Genomic DNA, 26,132 nt, shown 5'->3' with positions numbered 1-26,132 from the left:
TGGGGGCATTGGGAGTCAATGGGGTGAGGGTTGGGGGTCAATGGGGGTCAATGGGGGTCAATGGAGGGCATTGGGGATCAATATTGGAGCATTGAGGGTCAATGGGGTTGGGGTCAATGGGGTTGGGGGTCAATGGGGGTCAATGGGGGGTAATGGGGGGTATTGGAAGTCAATGGAGTGAGGGTTGGGGGGCAATGGGAGGCATTGGGGGTCAATGGGGGGCATTGGGAGTCAATGGGGGTCAATGGGAGGCATTGGGGGTCAATGGGGGGCAATAGGGGGCATTGGAAGTCAATGTGGTGAGGGTTGGAGGCATTGGAAGTCAATAGGATGGGGGTCAATGGGGTTGGGGGCACTGGAAGTCAATGGGGTGGAGGTTGGGGGTCAATGGGGGGCATTGGGGGTCAATGGGGGGCAATAGGGGGCACTGGAAGTCAATGGGTGAGGGTTGGGGGTCAATGGGGGGCATTGGGGGGCAATGGGGTTGGTGACGTTGCTGGCCATGGCCTGTAAGGGCATAAGAGAGAGAGAGGTTGGGGGTTAACGGGGTTGGGGAGCAATAGGGGGCATTGGGGGGCATTGGGGGGCAATAGGGGGCAACAGGGGGCATTGGGGGTCAATGGGGTTGGGGCTCAATGGGAGTCAATGGGGTGGGAGTCAGTGGGGTGAAGGTTGAGGGTCAATGGGGTTGGGGGTCAGTGGGGTGGGGGTCAATGGGGTGAAGGTTGGGGGTCAATGGGGTTGGGGGTCACTGGGGTTGGGGGTCAGTGGGGTGGGGGTCAATGGGGTGAAGGTTGGGGGTCAATGGGGTTGGGGGTCAGTGGGGTTGGGGGTCAATGGGGTGGGGGTCAATGGGGTGAAGGTTGGGGGTCAATGGGGTTGGAGATGAGATGGGGAGAGCAGACAAGAGTAGTTGGTGAATATTGGAGCCATTGGGGGTGAATGGAGTGTCAACATCAGGGGGAAATGGGGAGGAAATGGGGAGGAAGTAAAGAGGAAGTGAAGAGGAAGTAAAGAGGAAGTAATGAGGAAGTGAAGAGGAAGTAATGAAGAAGTAAAGAGGAAGTAATGAGGAAGGAAAGAGGAAGTAAAGAGGAAGTAAAGAGGAAGTAAAGAGGAAGTAATGAGGAAGTAAAGAGGAAGTAATGAGGAAGTAAAGAGGAAGTAAAGAGGAAGTAAAGAGGAAGTAAAGAGGAAGTAAAGAGGAAGTAAAGAGGAAGTAACAAGGAAGTAAAGAGGAAGTAAAGAGGAAGTAAAGAGGAAGTAACGAGGAAGTAAAGAGGAAGTAAAGAGGAAGTAAAGAGGAAGTAAAGAGGAAGTAAAGAGGAAGTAACAAGGAAGTAAAGAGGAAGTAAAGAGGAAGTAAAGAGGAAGTAAAGAGGAAGTAACGAGGAAGTAACGAGGAAGTAAAGAGGAAGTAAAGAGGAAGTAAAGAGGAAGTAAAGAGGAAGTAAAGAGGAAGTAAAGAGGAAGTAAAGAGGAAGTAAAGAGGAAGTAAAGAGGAAGTGGGGCAGAAGTGGGGCGGAAGTAAAGAAGTGGGGTGGAAGTGGATAGGAAACAATGAGGAAGTGGGGCGGAAGTAAAGAGGAAGTGGAGAGGAAGTGGGGTGGAAGTGGGGTGGAAGTAATGAGGAAGTGGAGCGGAAGTAAAAAGGAAGAAGAGGAAGTAAAGTGGAAGTGAAGAGGAAGTAATGAGGAAGTAAAGAGAAAGTAATGAGGAACTGGGGTGGAAGTAAAGAGGAAGTGGAGAAGAAGTGGGGTAGAAGTGGAGAGGAAGTAATGAGGAAGTGGGGCGGAAGTAAAGAGGAAGTAATGAGGAAGTAATGAGGAAGTGGGGCGGAAGTGGAGAGGAAGTGGAGAGGAAGTGGGGCGGAAGTAAAGAGGAAGTAATGAGGAAGTGGGGTGGAAGTAAAGAGGAAGTAAAGAGGAAGTGGGGCGGAAGTGGAGAGAAAGTAATGAGGAAGTAATGAGGAAGTAAAGAAGAAGTAATGAGGAAGTGGGGCGGAAGTGGAGAGGAAGTAATGAGGAAATGGGGCATAAGTGGAGAGGAAGTAAAGAGGAAGTGGGGAGGAAGTGGATAGGAAACAATGAGGAAGTGGGGCGGAAGTAAAGAGGAAGTGGGGCGGAAGTGGAGAGGAAACAATGAGGAAGAGGGGCGGAAGTAAAGAGGAAGTGGGGTGGAAGTGGAGAGGAAGTAATGAGGAACTGGGGCGGAAGTAAAGAGGAAGTGGAGAGGAAGTGGGGTGGAAGTAAAGAGGAAGTGGAGAGGAAGTGGGGCGGAAGTAAAGAGGAAGTGGAGAGGAAGTGGGGCGGAAGTAAAGAGGAAGTAATGAGGAAGTGGGGTGGAAGTGGAGAGGAAGTAATGAGGAAGTGGAGAGGAAGTGGGGCGGAAGTAAAGAAGTGGGGTGGAAGTGGATAGGAAATAATGAGGAAGTGGAGAGGAAGTAATGAGGAAGTGGGGCAGAAGTAAAGAGGAAGTGGAGAGGAAGTAATGAGAAAGTGGGGCAGAAGAGGAAGTAATGAGGAAGTGGGGTGGAAGTGGAGAGGAAGTAATGAGGAAGTGGGGCGGAAGTAAAGAGGAAGTGGAGTATAAGTGGGGAGGAAGTTGGGTGGGAGTAAAGAGGAAGTAAAGAGGAAGTGGGGCAGAAGAGGAAGAGGAAATGGGGTGGAAGTGGGGCGGAAGTAAAGAGGAAGTGGAGAGGAAGGAAAGCGGAAGTGGGGAGGAAATAAAGAGGAAGTAAAGTGGAAGTGGGGCGGAAGTGGAGAGGAAGTGTAGAGGAAAAGGGGTGGAAGTAATGAGGAAGTAAAGAGGAAGTAATGAGGAAATGGGGCGGAAGTGGAGAGGAAGTAATGAGGAAGTGAAGCAGAAGTGGGGCTGAAGTAAAGAAGTGGGGTGGAAGTGGATAAGAAATAATGAGGAAGTGGAGAGGAAGTAAAGAGGAAGTAGGGTGGAAGTAGAGAGGAAATGTAGAGGAAGTGGGGTGGAAGTGGAGAGAAAATAAAGAGGAAGTAATGAGGAAGTGGGGCGGAAGTGGAGAGGAAGTGAAAAGAAAGTAAAGTGGAAGTGGGGCGGAAGTGGAGAGGAAGTAATGAGGAAATGGGGCAGAAGTAAAGAGGAAGTGGAGAGGAAGTGGGGCGGAAGTAGAGAGGAAGTGTAGAGGAAATGGGGCAGAAGTGGAGAGGAAGTAAAGAGGAAGTGTAGAGGAAATGGGGTGGAAGTGGGGCGGAAGTGGGGAGGAAGTAATGAGGAAGTGGGGCAGAAGTGGGGTGAAAGTAATGAGGAAGTGGAGAGGAAATAATGAGGATGTGGGGCGGAAGTAAAGAGGATGTGTAGAGGAAATGGGGTGGAAGTGGGGCGGAAGTGGGGAGGAAGTAATGAGGAAGTGGAGAGGAAATAATGAGGATGTGGGGCGGAAGTAAAGAGGAAGTGTAGAGGAAATGGGGTGGAAGTGGGGCGGAAGTAATGAGAAAGTAATGAGAATGTGGGGCGGAAGTAAAGAGGAAGTAACGAGGAAATGGGGTGGAAGTGGGGCAGGAGTAAAGAGGAAGCGGAGAGGAAATAGGGTGGAAGTGGAGAGGAAGTAATGAGGAAGTGGGGCGGAAGTGGATACGAAATACTGAGGAAGTGGGGCAGAAGTAAAGAGAAAGTGTAGAGGAAGTGGGGTGGAAGTAGAGAGGAAGTAAAGCGGAAGTGGGGAGGAAATAAAGAGGAAGTAAAGCGGAAGTGGGGAGGAAATAAAGAGGAAGTAAAGTGGAAGTGGGGCGGAAGTGGAGAGGAAGTGTAGAGGAAATGGGGCGGAAGTAATGAGGAAGTAAAGAGGAAGTAAAGAAGAAGTAAAGAGGAAGTGGGGCGGAAGTAAAGAGGAAGTGGGGCAGAAGTGGAGAGGAAGTAATGAGGAAGTAATGAGGAAGTAATGAGGAAGTAATGAGGAAGTAAAGAGGAAGTAACGAGGAAGTAACGAGGAAGTAACGAGGAAGTAACGAGGAAGTAACGAGGAAGTAAAGAGGAAGTAAAGAGGAAGTAAAGAGGAAGTAAAGAGGAAGTAACGAGGAAGTAACGAGGAAGTAACGAGGAAGTAAAGAGGAAGTAACGAGGAAGTAAAGAGGAAGTAAAGAGGAAGTAACGAGGAAGTAACGAGGAAGTAACGAGGAAGTAACGAGGAAGTAACGAGGAAGTAACGAGGAAGTAACGAGGAAGTAAAGAGGAAGTAACGAGGAAGTAACGAGGAAGTAACGAGGAAGTAACGAGGAAGTAACGAGGAAGTTACGAGGAAGTAACGAGGAAGTAATGAGGAAGTGGGGCGGAAGTCACTAATTAACATGACTAATTAATTAACACTTCTATTTAATTAACATTGCTGACTAATTAACATTGCTAATTAGCGGCAGGAGCCCCATAAGAACTCTGCTTCATGCATGGATTGGATACAGCAGAGCCCAACCTCGTTAGCGGTGCTGATTAACAGCGCTAATTAGTGTTAATTAACTCAGTCCGGCTTAATTAGGATTTAATTAGACTGTTAATTAAGCGGTTATTAGGGTAGGAAATGGGCTCTGTGTGATATAAATGGAGCCATCACCTCCCGCCTCGTTAATTAACGGCGCTCGTTAGCATAATTAATAGGATATTAGCATAATTAATGGGAATTAATTAGATCTTAATTATTCAGGTTTTAATTAATTAGCTCCAGGTTCTCGTTGATGGGTTTTCAGAACCGGAACAACCTCAATATCTCCACTAATTAACGCCATTAATTAACACCACTAAGTAATTAACACTGCTAATTAAGGCTCTGGAGCCTAATTAGATGCTGGGTTGACCCTAATGAAGGCCTCATTAATTGGGAACATGAACCAGCCTCCACCATAATGACTTCCCCATTGTCAGCTAATTAACAGCTCCGCTAATTAACACTACTAATTAGCAGGTAATTAACACCGCTAACTCATTAATACTGCTTAATGAGCATTGCTAATTAGCACCATAATTAAGGGCTATGTTAATTAAGTAGATGGCACAATGGCCTTAATCCCTAATACAGATCGAATCCCATTAACTTGTTAGCACCCGCTAATTAGCACCGTTAACGAGAGCCACTAATTAACCACTAATTAACATTCTACTTAACGACAATTAACGCTAATTAACTCCATTAAATGTCAACAGGGTTGTAAGGAGGGAATTGGGGTTAATTAGCAGAGCTAATTAGCACTGCTAATTAAGGGGCGGTGCTCATTAGCTAATTATGCTAATTAGCTAATTAAGCAAACGAGGGGTGGGAAATGAAGTGGGAAGGGGGGGGGATGAAGGTTGGGGGGGGTAATAGGGGGAAGGGGCCTAAATGGGGTGGGCGCTAATGAAGGTAATTAGCCGTTAATTAGCTAATTAAGAGATGTTAATTAGCTAATTAAGAGCCGCTAATTAAGAGCTGCTAATTAAGAGGAGCCCTCTTACCGTGGTGTGGGGAGGGGGCGACGCTCCGGGGGGGTCCAAAGAGGGTCCGAAGTGGGGGGGGGGGGGGGGGGGGAGGAAGTAGGGGGGCCCCATTGGGTTTAAAGGGGAGGGGGGGGGGGGTTGGGTTTTGGGGTAAAAATGAACGAAAACGGGCAAAAATAATAATGGAAAGAAATGAAAACGGCGAAAAGAAACGAAACCCAATAAAAAATAACGAAAAAAACGGGGTGAAAAAAGGGAGAAAAGGGTAAAAATAAGAGGAAGTTGAGAGGAAATGAAAAGGAAGCGGGAAATGGGGGAAAAAAGGGGGAAATTGGGAAAAATGGGGCCAAAAAATGGGGGGAAAAAGGGGAGATTTGGGAAAATTGGGGGAAAAATGAACAGAAGGGGGAAAAAAGGGGAAATTTGGGGGGAAAAAGGGGGAAATAAGGGAAAAAATGGGGAAGTAGGGGGAAAAAAGGGGAAAATTGGGGGAAAAAGGGGGAAATTGGGAAAAAAGGGGGAAATTGGGGGAAAAAAGGGGGAAATTGGTAAAAGGGAAAGAAAGGAAGAAGGGAAGGAAGAGGAAAAGAGGGAAATGAGGGGGAAAATGGGAAAAATGGGGTAAAAATGGGCAAAAATGGGGGAAAAAGGTGAAAAAATGGTTCAAAAAGATGAAAAATAGGGGAAAACGGGCAAAAATGGGGGAAAAGGATGAAAAAATGGTTCAAAAAGACGAAAAATAGGGGAAAATGGGCAAAAATGGGGGAAAATGGACCAAAAAGGGGGAAAATGGGCAAAAATGGGGGAAAATGGACCAAAAAGGGGGAAAATGGGCAAAAAAGGGGGAAAACGGGCAAAAATGGGGGAAAATGGACCAAAAAGGGGGAAAATGGGCAAAAATTGGGGCAAAAATTGGGGAATTAGGGAAAAAATGGGATAATGGGAGGAAAAGGGTTAAAATTTGGGTTAAAATATGGGAAAATGGGCAATATTGGGGGAAAAGGGTCAAAATTTGGGTAAAAATGGGTAAAATGGGCAATTTTGGGGTAAAAATAGGCAAAAATGGGCAATAATAGGGTAAAAAAGGGGGAAAATGGGTCAAAAAATGGGTGAAAACGGGCAAAAATGGGGAGAAATGGGTTAAAAATGGGGGGAAATGGGCAAAAAGGGGAAAAACGGGGGGAAATTAGTGAAAAAATGGGAAAATGGGGAAAAAATTGAGGTTAAAAATGTATAAAAATGGAAAACGATGAAAAAAGGGGAAAAATAGGAAAAATTGGGGAAAATAATTTGGAGAAATTTAAGGATTAAATTTGAAAATTGGACAAAAATGGGGAGAATTGGAAAAAAATGGGCAAAAATTGGGTGAAAATGGTGAAATATTGGGAAAATTTGAGAAAAAATGGGAAAATTAGAGGAAAATTTAAAAAAATGGGGAGAATTGAGAAAAATTGGACAAAAATGGAGAAATTTGGGAAAAATTGGGGAAAAATGGAGAAAATTAGTGAAAAATTGTGGAAAAATTGGGCAAAAATGGGAAAAATTGGAGGAAAATGGGAAAAAAATTGGGCAAAAATGGAGAAAAATGGGAAAAATTGGACAAAAAATGGGAAAAAAGGACAAAAATTGGGTAAAAATGGGGTAAAAATGTGAAAAAGGGCAAAAATGGGTAAAAATGGAAGAAAAGGGGGAAAAAAAGGTGAAAAAAGGTGAAAAAAAGGGAAAAAGGGGAAAAATGGAAAAAGAGAAAAAAGGGAAAAATGGAAAATGGGAAAAAAAGGGAAAAATTAGGAAAAAAAATAGAGAAAAATAGAGAAAAATAGGAAAAAAAATAGGAAAAAAACAACAAAAAAAAAAAGGGAAAAAATAATAAAAAAAAATAAAAAAAAATTAAAAATAAAAAATTAAAATAAAAAATTAAAATAAAAAATTAAAAAAGAAGAAAAAAATAAAAAACCCCAAAAAGCCCCAAAACCCCCCCCAGAAAAATGACATTTTTTATACAGGACCCGAAAGAGGATAAAGGATAATGGGGGGGGGGGGGGGGGAGGGGGGGAAACCGGAGGCGTTTTTGGGGTAAAACAACGACATTTTGGGGCTCCTCGACCACCCCAGAACCTCCCCCTCCCCCCCACTCCCAACAGGTGGATTTTTGGGGTGAAAAAGGGCAATTTTGGGCAAAAGGGGGAGGGGGGAAAAACTTACTGTTGCAGGCGGTGAAAAAATGGCGCTGCTCGAATCCCCCCAAAATCCCCTTTTTTTTTGGGTGTTTTTTGGGCCCTTTTGGTAAAAAAGGGGGGGGTTGATTTTTTTTTGGGGTGAAAAAAGGGGATTTTGGGGTCGGTTGGGGGGGTTTTTTTTGGTTGGGGGGGTGAATGGAAACGTCCCCGGGGAGCCTGGAAAAGAATAGAGAGGAAGATGGATATGGGTGAGGTGGAGGGATTTTGGGGGGAAAATGGGGGATTTTGGGGCTTTTTGGGGTCGAAAATCGGCGTTTTTGGAAGGGGGGTTCAAATATGGGGGGAAATGGTTGAAAATGGGGAGAAAACGGAGGATTTTGGGGCTTTTTGGGGGCGAAAATGGGTATTTTTGGAAGGGGGGGGCAGATATAGGGGGAAATGGCTGAAAATGGGGAATTTTGGGGGGAAAATGGGAGATTTTGGGGCTTTTTGAGGGTGAAAATGGGCATTTTTGGAAGGGGGGTTAAAATGTGGGGGGAAATGGTTGAAAATGGGGAGAAAACGGGGGATTTTGGGGCTTTTTGGGGGCGAAAATGGGTATTTTTGAAGGGGGGTCAGATTTGGGGGGAAATGGTTGAAAATGGGGAGAAAACAAGGGATTTTAGGGCTTTTTGGGGGTGAAAATGGGCATTTTTGGAAGGGGGGTCAGATTTGGGGGGAAATGGCTGAAAATGGGGAGAAAACGGGGATTTTGGGAACTTTTTGGGGGTGAAAATGGGTATTTTTGAAAGGGGGGTTCAAATATGGGGGGAAATGGTTGAAAATGGGGAGAAAATGGGGGATTTTGGGGCATTTTGGGGGTGAAAATGGGCATTTTTGGAAGGGGGGTCAGATTTAGGGGTAAATGGCTGAAAATGGGGAGAAAACGGGGGATTTTGGGGATTTTTGGGGGTGAAAATGGGCATTTTTTTGGAAGGGGGAGTCAGATATGGGGGGAAATGGTTGAAAATGGGGAGAAAATGGGGGATTTGGGGGCTTTTTGGGGGCGAAAATGGGCATTTTTGAAAGGGGGGTCAAATATGGGGGGAAATGGCTGAAAATGGGGAGAAAACGGGGGACTTTGGGGGCTTTTTGGGGTCGAAAATGGGTATTTTTGGAAGTGCGGTCAAATATGGGGGGAAAGGGTTGAAAATGGGGAGAAAACGGGGGATTTTGGGGCTTTTTGGGGGTGAAAATGGGCATTTTTGGAAGGGGGGTTCAAATATGGGGGAAATGGCTGAAAATGAGGAATTTTGGGGGAAAAATGGGGCATTTGGAGACTTTGGGGTCAAAAATGGAGGTTTTTGGAAGGGGGGGTCAGATATGGGGGGAAATGGCTGAAAATGGGGAGAAAACGGGGGATTTTGGGGCTTTTTGGGGTCGAAATTTGGCATTTTTGGAAGGGGGGTTCAAATATGGGGGGAAATGGCTGAAAATGGGGAGAAAACGGGGGATTTTGGGGCTTTTTGGGGGTGAAAATGGGTATTTTTGGAAGGTGGGGGTCAGATATGGGGGGAAATGGTTGAAAATGGGGAGAAAACGGGGGATTTTGGGGCTTTTTGGGGGTGAAAATGGGTATTTTTGGATGGTGGGTTCAAATATGGGGGGAAATGGCTGAAAATGGGGAGAAAATGGGGGATTTTGGGGCTTTTAGGGGTCGAAAATGGGTGTTTTTGGAAGGGGGGTCAGATATGGGGGGAAATGGTTGAAAATGGGGAGAAAATGCGGGATTTTGGGGCTTTTTGGGGTTGAAAATGGGTGTTTTTGGAAGGGGGGTTCAAATATGGGGGGAAATGGCTAAAAATGGGGAGAAAACGGGGGATTTTGGGGCTTTTTTGGTGGTGAAAATGGGTATTTTTGGAAGGGGGGGCAGATATGGGGGGAAATGGTTGAAAATGGGGAGAAAATGGGGGATTTTGGGGCTTTTTGGGGTCGAAAATGGGTATTTTTGAAAGGGGGGTCAGATTTGGGGGAAATAAAGGGGTTCTGGAGGTGAAACAAGGGGGTTTTAGGCTGAAATAAAGGGATTTTGGGGCAAAATGACGAGATTTGGGGGGAAATAAAGGGATTTTGGGGTGGAATAAAGGAAATTTGGGTTTAAACAAAGGAACTTTGGGATGAAACGTGGGAATTTTGGGGTGAAATATGAGGATTTGGGGTGAAATAAAGGGACATGAGAATGAAATGAGGGGATTTGGGGCTGATATAAAGGGATTTTGGAGCAAAATGAGGGGATTTGGGGTAAAACGAAGGAATTTGGGGCAAAATAAGGATGTTTTTGGATGAAATGAGGGGATTTGGGGTTAAATAAAGGGATTTTGGGGTTAAATGAGAGGATTTGGGGTGAAATAAAGGAATTTTTGGGGTGAAACAAGGGGATTTGTGATGAAATGAAGGGATTTGAGGGGAACTGAGGGGATCTGGGGTGAAATGAGATTTGGGGGCTGAAATGATTTTGGGTGAAATAAAGGGGATTTTGGAGTGCAATGAAGGGATTTTTGGGGTGAAATCAGAGGATTTGAGGTGAAATAAAGAGATTTTGGGGAAAAATGAGAGGATTTGGGGAGAAATAATGGGATTTGGGGGTTAAATGAGAGGATTTGGGGTGAAATCAAGGGATTTTAGAGGTGAAACGAAGGGATTTTAGGATGAAATGAAGGGATTTGGGGGGTGAAATGATGGAATTTGGGGTGAAATAAAGGGATTTTGGGGTTGAAATGCAGAGATTTGGGGGAATTAAAGGGATTTTGGGGTGAAAAGAGGAGATCTTGGGGTGAAATAAAGGGATTTTAGGGCTGAAATGAAGAGATTTGGGGCTGAAATGAAGGATTTGGGGCAAAATAAAGGGATTTTGGGGTGAAATAATGGAATTTTGGGGAAAAAATGAGGATTTGGGGAGAAATAATGGGATTTTGGGGTGAAATGAGGGGATTCTGGGGTTGAAATGCAGAGATTTGGGGGAATTAAAGGGATTTTGGGGTGAAATGAGGACATTTTGGGGTGAAATAAAGGGATTTTGGGGCGAAATAAAGGGATTTTTGGAGTAAAATGATGGAATTTGGGGTGAAATAAAGGGATTTTGGAGTGAAATGATGGAATTTGGGGTGAAATAAAGGGATTTTGGTGTAAATAATGGGAGTTTGGGGGTGCAATGAGGGGATTTGGGGGTGAAATGAGGGGATTTTGGGGTGAAATAAAGGGATTTTGGGGTAAATAAAGGGATGCTGGGGGTGAAATGATGGAATATGGGGTGAAACAAGGGGGTTCTGGGCTGAAATAAAGGGATTTTGGGGTGAAATGAGGGTAGTTTTAGAGGAATGAGGGGATTCGGGGTGAAATGTGGGGATCTGGTGATGGAATTAGAAGTTTTGGGGTGAAATGAAGGGATTTTGGGTGAATTGAGGGGATTTAGGGCTGAAATAAAGGGATTTTGGGGTTAAATGAGAGGATCTGGGGTGAAATGAGGGGATTTTGGGGTAAATAAAGGGAATTTGGGGGTGAAATGAAGGTACTTGGGGTGAAATAAAGGGATTTTGGGGTGAAATAAAGGGATTTTGGGGTGAAATGAGGGGATTTGGGGTGAAATAAAGGGATTTTGGGGATGAAATGGGGGGATTTTGGGGTGAAATAAAGGGATTTTGGGGATGAAATGCAGAGATTTGGGGGAATTAAAGGGATTTTGGGGTGAAAAGAGGAGATTTTGGGGTGAAATAAAGGGATTTTGGGGTGAAATTTGGGGGTGAAATGAAAAGACTTGGGATAAAATAAAGGGATTTTGGGGTGAAATAAAGGGATTTTGGGGGGTGAAATGATGGGATATGAGGGTGAAATAATGAGATTTGGGCTGAAATAAAGGGATTTTGGGGAAAAATGAGAGGATTTGGGGTGAAATAAAGGGATTTTGGGGTGAAATGAGGGGATTTTGGGTTGAAATAAAGGGGTTTTGGGGGGTGGAATGATGGGATATGAGGGTGAAATGATGGGATTTGGGCTGAAATAATGGGATTTTGGGGAAAAATGAGAGGATTTGGGGTGAAATAAAGGGATTTTGGGGTAAATAAAGGGATTTTAGGAGTGAAATAAAGGGATTTTGGGGTTAAATGAGAGGATTTGGGGTGAAATGAGGGGATTTTGGGGTGAAATGATGGAAGTTGGGGTGAAATAAAGGGATTTGGGGGAGAAATGAAAGGATCTGGGGTGAAATAATGAGGGTTTTGGGGTGAAATATAGGGATTTTGGGGCTTAAATGAAGGGATTTGGGGCAAAATAAAGGGATTTTGGGGTGAAATGATGGAATTTTGGAGTTAAATGAGAGGATTTGGGGAGAAATAATGGGATTTTGGGGTGAAATGAGAGGATTTGGGGTGAAATAAAGGGATTTGGGGGCTGAAAGGAAGAAATTTGGGGTGAAATAAAGGGATTTTGGGGTGAAATAGAGGGATATGAGGATGAAATTCGGGGAATTGGGGTGAAATAAAGGGATTTTGGGGTAAAATAAAGGGATTTTGGGGTAAAATAAGGGGAATTGGGGGTAAAATGAATAGATTTGGGGTGAAATAATGAGATTTTGGGGTGAAATAACGGGATTTTGGGGTGAAATAATGGGATTTTGGGGCTGAAACGAATAGATTTGGGGTGAAATAATGGGATTTTGGGGTGAAATAATGGGATTTTGGGGTGAAATAACGGGATTTGGGGCTGAAACGAATAGATTTGGGGTGAAATAATGGGATTTTGGGGTGAAATAACGGGATTTGGGGGTGAAATAAAGGGATTTTGGGGTGAAATAAAGGGATTTTGGGGTAAAATAATGGGATTTTGGGTTGACATAATGGGATTTGGGGTGAAATAAAGGGATTTTGGGGAGAAATAATGGGATTTTAGGGATGACTGAAGCTGTTTTTGGGGTGAAATGAAGAGATTTAGAGCAAAATAAAGGGATTTTGGGGTGAAATAAAGGGATTTGGGGCAAAATAAGGAGATTTGGGGCTAAAATGAATAGATTTGGGGTGAAATAATGGGATTTTGGGCTAAAATAACGGGATTTTGGGGTGAAATAAAGGGATTTTGGGGTGAAATAAAGGGATTTTGGGGGTGAAATGAGGGGATTTTGGGGTGAAATAAAGGGATTTGGGGATTAAATGAGAGGATTTGGGGTGAAATAATGGGATTATGGGGCTGAAATGAAGGAATTTGGGGTGAAATGAAGGGATTTTGGGTGAACTGAGGGGATTTAGGGCTGAAATAATGGGATTTTGGGATTAAATGAGAGGATCTGGGGTGAAATAAAGGGATTTCGGAGGTGAAATGAAGGGATTTTAGGATGAAATGAAGGGATTTTAGGGGTGAAATGATGGAATTTGGGATGAAATGAATGGATTTGGGGGAGAAATGAAAGGATCTGGGGTGAAATAATGAGGGTTTTGGGGTGAAATGAGGGGATTTTGGGGCTGAAATGAAGGGATTTGGGGTGAAATAAAGGGGATTTGGGGGATGAAATGATGGGATATGAGAGTGAAATGATGGGATTTGGGCTGAAATAATGGAATTTTGGGGAAAAATGAGGGGATTTGGGGAGAAATAAAGGGATTTTGGGGTGAAATAAAGGAATTTGGGGTGAAATAAAGGGATTTGGGGCTGAAATGAAGAGATCTGGGGCAAAATAAAGGGGTTTTGGGGGGTGAAATGATGGGATATGAGGGTGAAATGATGGGATTTGGGCTGAAATAATGGAATTTTGGGAAAAAATGAGAGGATTTGGGGTGAAATAAAGGGATTTTGGGGCAAAATAAAGGGATTTTTGGGGTGAAATGAGGGGATATGAGGGTGAAATGATGGGATTTGGGCTGAAATAATGGAATTTTGGGGAAAAATGAGAGGATTTGGGGTGAAATAAAGGGATTTTGGGGTGAAATGGGGGGATTTTAGGGTGAAATAAAGGGATTTTGGGGCTGAAATGAAGAGTTTGGGGGCTGAAATGAAGGGATTTGGGGCAAAATAAAGGGGTTTTGGGGTGAAATAAAGGGATTTTGGGGGGTGGAATGAAGAGATTTGGGCTGAAATAATGGGATTTGGGGGTTAAATGAGAGGATTTGGGGTGAAATAAAGGGGTTTTGGGGTGAAATGGGGGGAATTGGGGTGAAATAAGGGGATTTTGGGGTAAATAAAGGGATTTTGGGGTGAATAAAGGGATTTGGGGGCTAAAATGAATAGATTTGGGGTGAAATAACGGGATTTTGGGGTGAAATGATGGAATTTGGGGTGAAATGAGGGGATTTTGGGGTGAAATGCAGAGATTTGGGGGAATTAAAGGGATTTTGGGGTGAAATAAAGGGATTTTGGTGTAAATAAAGGGATTTTGGGGGTGAAATGATGGAATTTGGGGTGAAATAATGGGATTTTGGGGATTACAGAAGCTGTTTTTGGGGTAAAATGAAGAGATTTAGAGCAAAATAAAGGGATTTTGGAGTGAAATAAAGGGATTTTGGGGCAAAATAAGGAGATTTGGGGGTAAAATGAATAGATTTGGGGTGAAATAATGGGATTTTGGGGTGAAATAATGGGATTTTGAGGAAAAATGAGAGGATTTGGGGAGAAATAAAGGGATTTTGGGGTGAAATGAGGGGATTTGGGGTGAAATAAAGGGATTTTGGGGTGAAATGATGGAATTTGGGATGAAATGAAGGGATTTAGGGGTGAAATGAAAGGATCTGGGTGAAATAATGAGGGTTTTGGGGTGAAATATAGGGATTTTGGGGCTGAAATGAAGAGATTTAGGGTGAAATAAAGGGGATTTGGGGTGAAATAAAGGGGATTTTGGGGATGAAATGATGGGATTTGGGCTGAATAAATGGAATTTTGGGGAAAATGAGTAGATTTGGGGTGAAATAAAGGGATTTTGGGGTAAATAAAGGGAATTTGGGGGTTAAATGAAGGTACTTGGGGTTAAATAAAGGGATTTTGGGGATGAAATAAAGGGATTTTCGGGGTGAAATGAGGGGATTTTGGGGTTGAAATGCAGAGATTTGGGGGAATTAAAGGGATTCTGGGGTGAAATAATGGGATTTTGGGGTGAAATGAGAGGATTTGGGGTGAAATAAAGGGATTTGGGGGTGAAATGGAAGGATCTGGGGTGAAATAATGGGATTTTGGGGTTAAATGAGAGGATTTGGGGTGAAATAATGGGATGTTGGGGAAAAATGAGAGGATTTTAGGGTGAAATAAAGGGATTTTGGGGCTGAAATGATGAGATTTGGGGCTGAAATGAAGAGATTTGGGGCAAAATAAAGGGGTTTTGGGGGGTGAAATGAGAGGATTTGGGGTGAAATAAAGGGATTTTGGGGTGAAATGGGGGGATTTGGGGTGAAATGATGGGATATGAGGGTGAAATGATGGGATTTGTGGTGAAAAAATGGAATTTTGGGGAAAAATGAGAGGATTTGGGGTGAAATAAAGGGATTTTGGGGTGAAATGAGAGGATTTGGGAAGAAATAATGGGATTTTGGGTTGAAATAAAGGGATTTTGGTGTAAATAAAGGGATTTTGGGGGTGAAATGATGGAATTTGGGGTGAAATAAAGGGATTTTGGGGATGACAGAAGCTGTTTTTGGGGTGAAATGAAGAGATTTAGAGCAAAATAAAGGGATTTTGGAGTGAAATAAAGCGATTTTGGGGCAAAATAAAGGGATTTGGGGCTAAAATTAATAGATTTGGTGTGAAATAACGGGATTTTGGGGTGAAATAATGAGATTTTGGGGTGAAAGAACGGGATTTTGGGGTGAAAGAACGGGATTTTGGGGTGAAATAATGGGATTTTGGGGTGAAATAATGGGATTTTGGGGTGAAATAACGGGATTTGGGGGTGAAACGAATAGATTTGGGGTGAAATAATGGGATTTTGGGGTGAAATAACAGGATTTGGGGGTGAAATAACAGGATTTTGGGGTGAAATAACGGGATTTTGGGGTGAAATAACGGGATTTTGGGGCCGAAACGAATAGATTTGGGGTGAAATAATGGGATTTTGGGGTGAAATAACGGGATTTTGGGGTGAAATAACGGGATTTTGGGGCTGTAACGAGGGGAATTGGTCCGACATAAGTGGATCTTAATGGGCCACGAACCCAATTTGGGTCAAAATAACCCGATTTTGGGGCAATAAAATGGCACTGAAGGGACCTGAGTGGATTTTTAGGGCGAAACGATGCGATTTTGGGCAATAAAAAGCAAAAAGAAGGAATTTAGGGGGGGTTTTTTGGGTTGAAATAACTGGATTTTAGGGCCAAAAGATAATATGGGCGGTAGAAATGGGGGGTTGGGGGCCATTTTGGGGTAGAAAAACCCATTTTTGGGGTGGAAAAGTGCCATTTTAGGCTGGAAAGTGGCAGATTTTGGGGCTAAAAAGTGCCATTTTGGGGGTGTTACTTCTCCTTTAAGGGGGGGACCGGAAGTGGGAAGGGGGACCGGAAGGGGGCGGGGCTTGTTATCACGTGACCACAGACCCCCGTATATAAGCTCCTCCCGCTGCCCCCCGCCCCCATTTATCGCCGTTATATCGCGATATCGACCCCCCCCAGCCCCATTTTAGGCCATTAACCCTTAATTTACCGACTCAAATCCGTCAGAAATGAGGTAAAAAACACCCAAAAATACTTAAAACCAAAAAAAAAGCCCCAAAATCGCCACGATACTTAAAACGCTGAAAAACAACCAGAAAAAAGCCCCAAAATCGCCACAATTCACCTCAAAACGGCAATTATGAAGTCAAAACCCTCATATCATTATTAAAAACCAACATAAAAATAGATAAAAATAATAAAAAACAAAAAAGCCCCGAAAACCCACCAAAAAACCGCCGTTTTCCCCCCAAAATGGTGGAAATCAAAAGGTTTTATATATAAAAAATAAAAAAAATTATATAGATATTAATATAAAATTGGGACCTAGGCCTCACCGCTGGGCCGCCCCGACGCCGCCGCCGCCACCTCCTGGCTCGGGGGCTCCGCACAAAATGGCGCCCGCTCCGCCCTCACAGACGAGCGAGAGCGGGAAGAGAGAAGACACGCCTTCTTCTTGGCTTTCCGGCGATGCGATTGGTTCACATCCACGTCAATCATGCGCTGAGCCAATGAGGTGGTTAGACACCAAGCTCTGCGCAGCCCGCCCTGAGCGCTCATTGGGTCACGGCTACGCCAGTCAAAGAATGAGCCAATAAGAGGGTAAGAAGCGACGTAGACCCGCCCACCGCAAAGCGATGCCCACTCGGCGCGTTCATTGGCTGAGCGACACGCTCGTCAATGAATCAGCCAATAAGAGGGTAAGAAGGGATGTAGACCCGCCCACTGCATAGCGCAGCCCGCTCTGGGCGCTCATTGGGTGATCGATACGCCCGTCAATGAATCAGCCAATAGGGGTTAAGGAGCAACGTAGTCCCGCCCACGAGCGCTGCACCGCTTTCTCGACGCGCTCATTGGCTGAGCGACACGCCCGTCAATCCATCAGCCAATAGGGGGATGAGGAGCAACGTAGCTCCGCCCACTGTGGAGTGAGGAGAAAACCCTGCCCATTCGACGCGCTGATTGGCTGAGCGATACGCCCGTCAATGAATCAACCAATAGGAGGGTAAGGAGAAACGTAGTCCCGCCCACCGCAAATCGCTGCCCACTCATTGGCTGAGCGTCATGCTCGTCAAGGAATCAGCCAATAGGAGGGTTAGAAAGGGCGTGGACCCGCCCACTGTGGAATGCGCATGCGCTCGCCCCGCCTACTCGCTGAGTACTTACACTCAATAGTCAATGGTGGGAGGCGGGACCAAAGCGCGATGCTCGCAGCTGATTGGTTGGCTCCACGCGGTGCTGCGTGTTGATTGGCTCGCTGCAGAAGGCGGGACTAGAGGGGACAGCGCGCTCTGCTATTGGTTGAGCGCGGTGGCGGGCTGCTCGCTGATTGGTTGAGATCTTCCCCCTCAGAGAAGCGAAGCGCGGAGGAGCCGAAAATTGGGTTTTTCGACCCAAAAATGAGGCAAAAAAAGGGAAAAAAAGGAAAAAACAAAACCAAATTTCTGCTTTATTGAACGCGACGCCGGGAAAAAAGACCGTGAAGTTACCGGTTATGGGGGAAATAGGGGGAAAAACGGGGGGGAGGCTCCGAAAAAAGACGAAAAACGTAAAAAAACCGGTTTTTCCCCCAAAAAACAAGAACGAGGGGATAAATAATGGGGAGAAAAAGAGCGAAATTGGGCAATTTTGGGGGGATTTGGGGCTTTTTTGGGGGGGTTTTTGAGAGAATCGGGGGTTTTGGGGTGAATTCGGGGGAAATTGGGAAAATTGGTGGGTTTTATAATTCAAATGGGGTTTTATGGGAGGATTTGAGGAATTGGAGGCGATTTTGGGGCAATTTGGGGCCATTTTGGGCCCTTTTACTGTCTTTTAGGGGACTTTAAAGCATGGGAATGATTTGGGGTGAAAAAGGCCAAATTTGGGCAAATTCTGTGGAGAAAATTGATATTTTTGGGATCCTTTTGATGTCTTCTGGGATTTGGGGCCATTTTGGGTCAATTTTGGTCAATTTGGGGCCATTTTGGTGCATTTTTGGCTTTATTAGAGGCCTATGAAGCATGGGAATGTTTTGGGTTAAAACAGCCCAAATTTGGGCAAATTCTGTGGAGAAAATTGATATTTCTGGGACCCTTGTGGTGTCTTCTGGGATCTGGGGCCATTTTGGGTCAATTTGGGGCCATTTTGGTGCATTTTTGGCTTTATTAGAGGCCTATGAAGCATGGAAATGTTTTGGGTTAAAACAGCCCAAATTTGGGCAAATTCTGTGGAGAAAATTGACATTTTTAGGACCCTTGTGGTGTCTTCTGAGATTTGGGGCCATTTTGGGGCAATTTTGGGCCATTTTTAGTTCATTTTGGGGCAATTTGGGGCCTTTTAGAGGGTTCTGAAGCCTGGGAATGTTTTGGGTTAAAACAGCCCAAATTTGGGCAAATTCTGTGGAGAAAATGGGCATTTTTGGGACCCTTGTGGTGTCTTGTGGGATTTGGGGCCATTTTGGGTCAATTTTGGGCCATTTTGGGTCAATTTTGGGCCCTTTTAGCGACTTTTAGGGGACTTTAAAGCATGGGAATGTTTTGGGTTAAAACAGCCCAAATTTGGGCAAATTCTGTGGAGAAAATGGGCATTTTTGGGATCCTTGTGGTGTCTTCTGAGATTTGGGGCCATTTTGGGTCAATTTGGGTCCATTTTGGGTCAATTTTGGTCCATTTTGGGTCAATTTGGGGCGTTTTAGTGACTCTTCTTTAATGGCGGGGGGTCGTATCTATAGGGAGAGTTTTTGGGGTGAAAAAGGCCAAATTTGGGAAAATTCTGTGGAGAAAATTGATATTTTTAGGACCCTTGTGGTGTCTTCTGAGATTTGGGGCCATTTTGGGTCAATTTTGGTCAATTTTGAGCCATTTTGGTGCATTTTGGGCCCTTTTAGAGGGCTCTGAAGCCTGGGAATATTTTGGGTTAAAACAGCCCAAATTTGGGCAAATTCTGTGGAAAAAATGGGTATTTTTGGGACCCTTGTGGTGTCTTCTGGGATTTGGGGCCATTTTGGGGCAATTTTGGGCCATTTTGGTGCATTTTTGGCCCTTTTAGAGGGCTCTGAAGTATGGGAATGTTTTGGGTTAAAACAGCCCAAATTTGGGCAAATTCTGTGGAGAAAATGGGCATTTTTGGGACCCTCATGTTATCTTATGGGAATTGGGATAATTTTGGACCATTTTTAGTTCATTTTGGGGCAATTTGGGGCCTTTTAGAGGGTTCTGAAACCTGGGAATGATTTGGGGTGAAAAAGGCCAAATTTGGGCAAATTCTGTGGAGAAAATTGATATTTTTGGGACCCTTGTGGTGTCTTCTGGGATTTGGGGCCATTTTGGGTCAATTTGGGGCCATTTTGGTGCATTTTTGGCTTTATTAGAGGCCTATGAAGCATGGGAATGTTTTGGGTTAAAACAGCCCAAATTTGGGCAAATTCTGTGGAGAAAATTGATATTTTTGGGACCCTTGTGGTGTCTTCTGGGATTTGGGTCAATTTTGGGCCATTTTTAGTTCATTTTGGGGCAATTTGGGCCCTTTTAGAGGGTTCTGAAGCATAGTTAAGTTTTGGGGTGAAAAAGACCAAATTTGGGCAAATTCTGTGGAGAAAATTGATATTTTTGGGACCCTTGTGGTGTCTTCTGGGATTTGGGGCCATTTTGGGTCAATTTTGGGCCATTTTGGGTCAATTTGGGGCCTTTTAGTGACTCTTCTTTAATGGCGGGGGGTTGTATCTATAGGGAGAGTTTTTGGGGTGAAAAAGGCCAAATTTGGGCAAATTCTGTGGAGAAAATTGATATTTTTGGGACCCTTTTGGTGTCTTCTGAGATTTGGGGCCATTTTGGGTCAATTTTGGTCAATTTTGGGCCATTTTGGGGCATTTTTGGCCTTTTTAGAGGGCTCTGAAACCTGGGAATGTTTTGGGGTGAAAAGGCCCAAATTTGGGCAAATTCTGTGGAGAAAATGGATATTTTTGGGATCCTTGTGGTGTCTTCTGGGATCTGGGGCCATTTTGGGTCAATTTTGGGCTATTTTGGGCCCATTTTGGTGCATTTTTGGCCCTTTTAGAGGGCTCTGAAGCATAGTTAAGTTTTGGGGTGAAAAAGGCCAAATTTGGGCAAATTCTGTGGAAAAAATGGGCATTTTTGGGACCCTTGTGGTGTCTTCTGGGATTTGGGGCCATTTTGGGTCAATTTTGCCATTTTTGGGTCCATTTTGGGTCTAATTTCCGCCATTTTAGGTCAAATCTCCGCCATTTTGGGTCTATTTTCCACCATTTTGGGTCTAATTTCCTCCATTTTGGGTCAATTTTGGGTCTAATTTCCACCATTTTAAGTTAAATTTGGGACAAATTTCCACCATTTTGGGTCCAATTTCCACCATTTTGGGTCCAATTTCTGCCATTTTGGGTCTAATTTGGGTAAAATTTACTCAATTTTGGGTTTAATTTCCACCATTTTGGGCTCAATTTGGGTCCAATTTCCGCCATTTTGGGCCCAATTTGGGTCTAATTCCCACCATTTTGGGTCCAATGTCTACAATTTTGGGTCAAATTTCCACCATTTTGGGTCCATTTTGGGTCTATTTTCCACCATTTTGGGTCAAATTTCCCCCATTTTGGGTCCAATTTCCTCCATTTTGGGTCCAATTTGGGTCAAATTTCCACCATTTTGGGTCTATTTTCCTCCATTTTGGGCCCATTTTGGGTCCAATTTCCACCATTTTGGCCCCAATTTGGTTCTAATTCCCACCATTTCGGGTCAAATCTCCGCCATTTTGGGTCTATTTTCCACCATTTCGGGTCCATTTTGGGTCCAATTTCCACCATTTTGGCCCCAATTTGGGTCAAATTTCCTCCATTTTGGGACCATTTTGGGTCCAATTTCCTCCATTTTGGGTCCAATTTCCACCATTTTGGGTCCAATTTCCACTATTTCGGGTCCATTTTGGGTCCAATTTCTTCCATTTTTGATCCATTTTGGGTCCAATTTCCGCCATTTTGGGCCCAATTTGGGTCAAATTTCCTCCAATTTGGGTCCAATTTCCTCCATTTTGGGCCAATTTTCCCCCATTTTGGGTCATTTTTGGTTCAAATTCCCTCATTTTCCTTCAATTCCCACCATTTTGGGTCCAATTTCCTCCATTTTTGGTCCATTTTGGGTCCAATTTCCTCCATTTTGTTCCAATTTCTTCCAATTTTGGGTCTATTTTCCTCCATTTTGGGACCATTTTGGGTCCAATTTCCTCCATTTTGGGTCCAATTTCCTCCATTTCGGGTCCATTTTGGGTCCAATTTCTTCCATTTTTGGTCCATTTTGGGTCCAATTTCCTCCATTTTGGGTCAAATTTCCTCCAATTTTGTTCCAATTTCCCCCATTTTGGGTCTAATTTCCTCCATTTTGGGTCCAATTTCCACCATTTTGGGTCCAATTTCTGCCATTTTTGGTCCAATTTGGGTAAAATTTCCACCATTTTTGGTCCAATTTCCTCCATTTTGGGCCAAATTTGGGTCAAATTTCCTCCAATTTGGGTCAAATTTCCTCCATTTTGGGCCAAATTTCCCCATTTTGGGTCATTTTTGGGTCCAATTTCCTCCATTTTGGGCCCAATTTCTGCCATTTTGGGTCCAATTTTGCCATTTTTGGGTCCATTTTGGGTCTAATTTCCGCCATTTTAGGTCAAATCTCCGCCATTTTGGGTCTATTTTCCACCATTTTGGGTCTAATTTTCTCCATTTTGGGTCAATTTTTGTTCTAATTTCCACCATTTTAAGTTAAATTTGGGACAAATTTCCACCATTTTGGGTCCATTTTGGGCCCAATTTCTGCCATTTTGGGCCCAATTTGGGTCAAATTTCCTCAATTTTGGGTTTAATTTCCACCATTTTGGGGTCAATTTGGGTCAAATTTCCACCATTTTTGGGTCCATTTTGAGTCTAATTCCCACCATTTTAGGTCAAATCTCTGCCATTTTGGGTCTATTTTCCACCATTTTGGGTCCAATTTCCACAATTTTGGGTCCAATTTAGTTCTAATTTCCTCCATTTTGGGTCAATTTTGGGTCCATTTTCCACTATTTTGGGTCCAATTTCCTCCATTTTGGGTCTATTTTCCTCCATTTTGGGTCCAACTTGGGTCAAATTTCTTCCATTTTTGATCCATTTTGGGTCCAATTTCTTCCATTTTTGGTCCATTTTGGGTCCAATTTCCTCCAATTTTGTTCCAATTTCCTCCATTTTGGGTCAAATCTCCATCATTTTGGGCTCAATTTTCACCATTTTGGGGCCAATTTGGGTCCAATTTCCTCCATTTTGGGTCCAATTTCCTCCAATTTTGTTCCAATTTCCTCCATTTTGGGCCAAATTTACACCATTTTGGGTCATTTTTGGGTCAAATTTCCCCCATTTTGGGTCTAATTTCCTCCATTTTGGGTCTATTTTCCTCCATTTTGGGCCCAATTTGGGTCAATTTTCCCCCATTTTGGGTCCAATTTCCACCATTTCGGGCCCAATTTGGGTCTAATTTCCTCCATTTTGGGCCAAAATTCCCCCATTTTGGGTCCAATTTCCTCCATTTTGGGTCTAATTTCCTCCATTTTGGGTCCATTTTGGGTCCAATTTCTTCCATTTTTGATCCAATTTGGGTCCAATTTCTTCCATTTTTGATCCAATTTGGGTCCAATTTCCTCCATTTTGGGTCCAATTTCCTCCATTTTTGATCCATTTTCGGTCCAATTTCCTCCATTTCGGGTCCATTTCGGGTCAAATTGCCATCATTTTGGGTCCAATTTCTGCCATTTTGGGCCCAATTTGGGTCCAATTCCCACCATTTTGGGTCAAATTTCCACCATTTTGGGCCCAATTTGGGTCAAATTTCCACCATTTTGGGTCTATTTTCCTCCATTTTTGATCCATTTTGGGTCCAATTTCCTCCATTTTGGGTCCAATTTGGTTCTAATTCCCACCACTTTTGGTCCAATTTCCACCATTTTAAGTTAAATTTGGGTCCAGTTTCCACCATTTTGGGTCCATTTTGGGCCCAATTTCCTCCATTTTGGGTCCAATCTCCTCCATTTTTGGTCTATTTTCCACCATTTTTGGTCAATTTTGGGCCAAATTTCCACCATTCTGGGTCCAATTTCCACCATTTTGGGTCCAATTTGGTTCTAATTCCCATTTTGGGTCCAATTTCCTCCATTTTGGGTCCAATTTCCGCCATTTTGGGCCCAATTTGGGTCAAATTTCCACCATTTTGGGTCCAATTTCCTCCATTTTGGGTTTAATTTTCACCATTTTGGGCCCAATTTCCACCATTTTGGGTCAAATTTCCACCATTTTGGCCCCAATTTGGGTCAAATTTCTTCCATTTTGGGTCAATTTTGGGTCCAATTTCCTCCAATTTTGTTCCAATTTCCTCCATTTTGGGCCAAATTTCCCCCATTTTGGCTCATTTTTGGGTCAAATTTCCTCCATTTTGGGTCCATTTTGGGTCCAATTTCTTCCATTTTTGATCCATGTTGGGTCCAATTTCCGCCATTTTGGGTCCATTTTGGGTCAAATTTCCACCATTTCGCGTCTAATTTCCTCCATTTTGGGTCCAATTTCCACCATTTTGGGTCTATTTTCCTCCATTTTGGGTCCAATTTGGGTCAAATTTCCACCATTTTGGGTCCAATTTCTTCCATTTTTGGTCCATTTTGTTCCAATTTCCCCCATTTTGGGTCAAATTTCCCCCATTTTGGGTCCAATTTCCTCCATTTTGGGTCCAATTTCCTCCATTTTGGGTCCAATTTCCACTATTTCGGGTCCATTTTGGGTCCAATTTCCTCCATTTTTGATCCATTTTGGGCCCAATTTCCGCCATTTTGGGTCCAATTTCCTCCAATTTTGGGCCAAATTTCCCCCATTTTGGGTCAAATTTCCCCCATTTTGGGCCAAATTTCCCCCATTTTGGCTCATTTTTCCTTCAAACCCCCCAATTTTCCTTCAACCCCCCCATTTCACCCCAAAACCCCCCAAAACCCCCCAAAACCCCATAAAACCCCCCAAAAACCCCCATTATACCAACCCCCCCTTGAAACAACCCAAAAATCTGGGTGAAAAACCCCCAAAATTGGTAAAGTCCGACAAAAACATTGGGTTCCATAAAGTTATGGGGCGTCTATGGGGTGTCTGTCTATGGGGCCGCTATGGGGCGGCTATGGGGTGTCTATGGGGCTCTATGGGGTGTCTATGGGGCTCTATGGGGTGTCTATGGGGCTCTATGGGGTGTCTATGGGGCTCTATGGGGCTCTATGGGGCTCTATGGGTCACTTCCTCTTCTTCTTAGGCCCTGCCCCACGGATGCTGTGGGGCGCCGCCTTCCTCTTCCTGCCCCGGCCGCGCTCCTCCTCCTCCTCGTATTGGCTCTCGCGGTCGGCTGTGGGGGATGGGTTTGGTTTTTGGGGTGAAATAAAGGGATTTTGGGGTCATTTGGGGGAAGACGGTGAGCATATAGACTGCTATGGATCCCGTTGACCCCATAGACTCCATTGATCCACCCCATTGGCCCCATAGACCCCATTGACCCCATAGATCCTATTGACCCCATAGACCCCATAGATCCCATTGACCCCATAGATCCCACAGACCCCATAGATTCCATTGACCCCATAGACCCCATAGATCCCATAGACTCCATTGACCCACCCCATTGGCCCCATAGATCCTATAGACCCCATAGACCCCATTGACCCCATAGATCCCATAGACCCTATAGACCCCATAGACCCCATAGGCGACTGTGGACCCCATTGACCCCATAGATCCTATTGACCTCATAGATCCCATTGACCCTATAGATCCCATTGACCCCATAGACCCTATAGACCCCATAGACCCTATTGACCCCATAGACCCCATAGACCCCATTGATCCCATAGACCCCATAACCCCATAGACCCCATAACACCATAGACCCCATAACCCCATAGACCCCATAACCCCATAGACCCCACTGATCCCATAGACCCTATTGACCCCATAGATCCCATTGACCCCATAGACCCCATAGATCCTATTTACCCTATAGACCCCATAGACCCTATAACCCCATAGACCACCATAGACCCCATAGACCCTATAACCCCATAGACCCCATTGACCCTATAACCCCATAGACCCCATAACCCCATAGCCCCCATTGACCCCATAGACCCTATAGACCCCATAACCCCATAGATCCCATAGACCCCATAGATCCCATTGACCCTATAGATCCCATGGACCCCATAGACCCCATAGACTCCATTGAACCACCCCATTGGCCCCATAGATCCTATAGACCCCATAGACTCCATTGACCCTATAGACCCCATAGACCACTATAGACCCCATAGCCCCATAGACCCCATAGACCCTATAGACCCCAATGACCCTATAGATCCCATAGACCCTAATGTCCCCATTGACCCCATAGACCCTATAGATCCCTATAACCCCATAGACCCTATAGACCCCATTGACCCCATAGACCCTATAGCCCCCATCCACCCCATAGACCCCATAGACCCTATAGACCCCATAGATCCCATTGACCCCATAGACCCCATTGACTGCTATGGATCCCATTGACCCCATAGACCCCATTGACCCCATAGGCAACTATGGACCCCATTGGCCCCATAGACTACTATAGACCCCATAGATCCCATTGACCCCATAGACCCCATAACCCCATAGACCCTATAACCCCATAGACCCTACAACCCCATAGACCCCATAACCCCATAGACCCTATAACCCCCATCCACCCCATAGCCCCCATTGACCCCATAGACCCCATAGCCCCATAGCCCCCATCCACCCCATAGACCCCATAAACCCTATAGACCCCATAGACCCCATTGACCCTATAGA

At 44.4% G+C, this 26,132-nt stretch overlaps 3 protein-coding genes across 14 annotated transcripts in view; all 3 read right to left on the bottom strand.

The window, feature by feature from the left end:
* Positions 1 to 428: 428 nt before the first annotated feature.
* LOC146751314 (uncharacterized) lies at positions 429 to 17,560 on the bottom strand (the record flags this gene model as incomplete). Its single annotated transcript, XM_085534819.1, has 4 exons — positions 16,609 to 17,560; positions 7,642 to 7,716; positions 5,455 to 5,477; positions 429 to 507 (listed from the first exon to the last, which is right to left on the bottom strand). Coding segments are annotated over exons 1-4 (400 nt in total), but the record flags the coding sequence as incomplete, so codon positions are not given.
* LOC146751315 (uncharacterized) lies at positions 706 to 5,447 on the bottom strand. Its single transcript, XM_085534798.1, has one exon. The coding sequence runs from the start codon at positions 4,319 to 4,321 to the stop codon at positions 818 to 820; it is 3,504 nt and encodes a 1,167-aa protein (XP_085390924.1). The 5' UTR covers positions 4,322 to 5,447; the 3' UTR covers positions 706 to 817.
* Positions 17,561 to 17,695: 135 nt separating the features above from the next.
* Positions 17,696 to 26,132, bottom strand: part of SUPT16H (SPT16 homolog, facilitates chromatin remodeling subunit) — a 113,240-nt gene continuing 104,803 nt past the window's right edge. For all 12 annotated transcript variants that reach the window (XM_085534807.1, XM_085534803.1, XM_085534809.1 and 9 more), the window contains one exon: positions 17,696 to 24,654. In XM_085534807.1, the coding sequence (XP_085390933.1) occupies positions 24,545 to 24,654 (110 nt within the window). In that variant the 3' untranslated portion in view covers positions 17,696 to 24,544. The remainder of the gene's footprint in view (positions 24,655 to 26,132) is intronic.

Source organism: Coturnix japonica, unplaced genomic scaffold (genome assembly GCF_054131305.1).
Source record: "Coturnix japonica strain WE unplaced genomic scaffold, WE-NBRP24 Scf100, whole genome shotgun sequence".
NCBI classification, from domain to species: Eukaryota; Metazoa; Chordata; class Aves; order Galliformes; family Phasianidae; genus Coturnix; species Coturnix japonica.
This window is presented reverse-complemented; position numbering and strand designations above follow the sequence as displayed.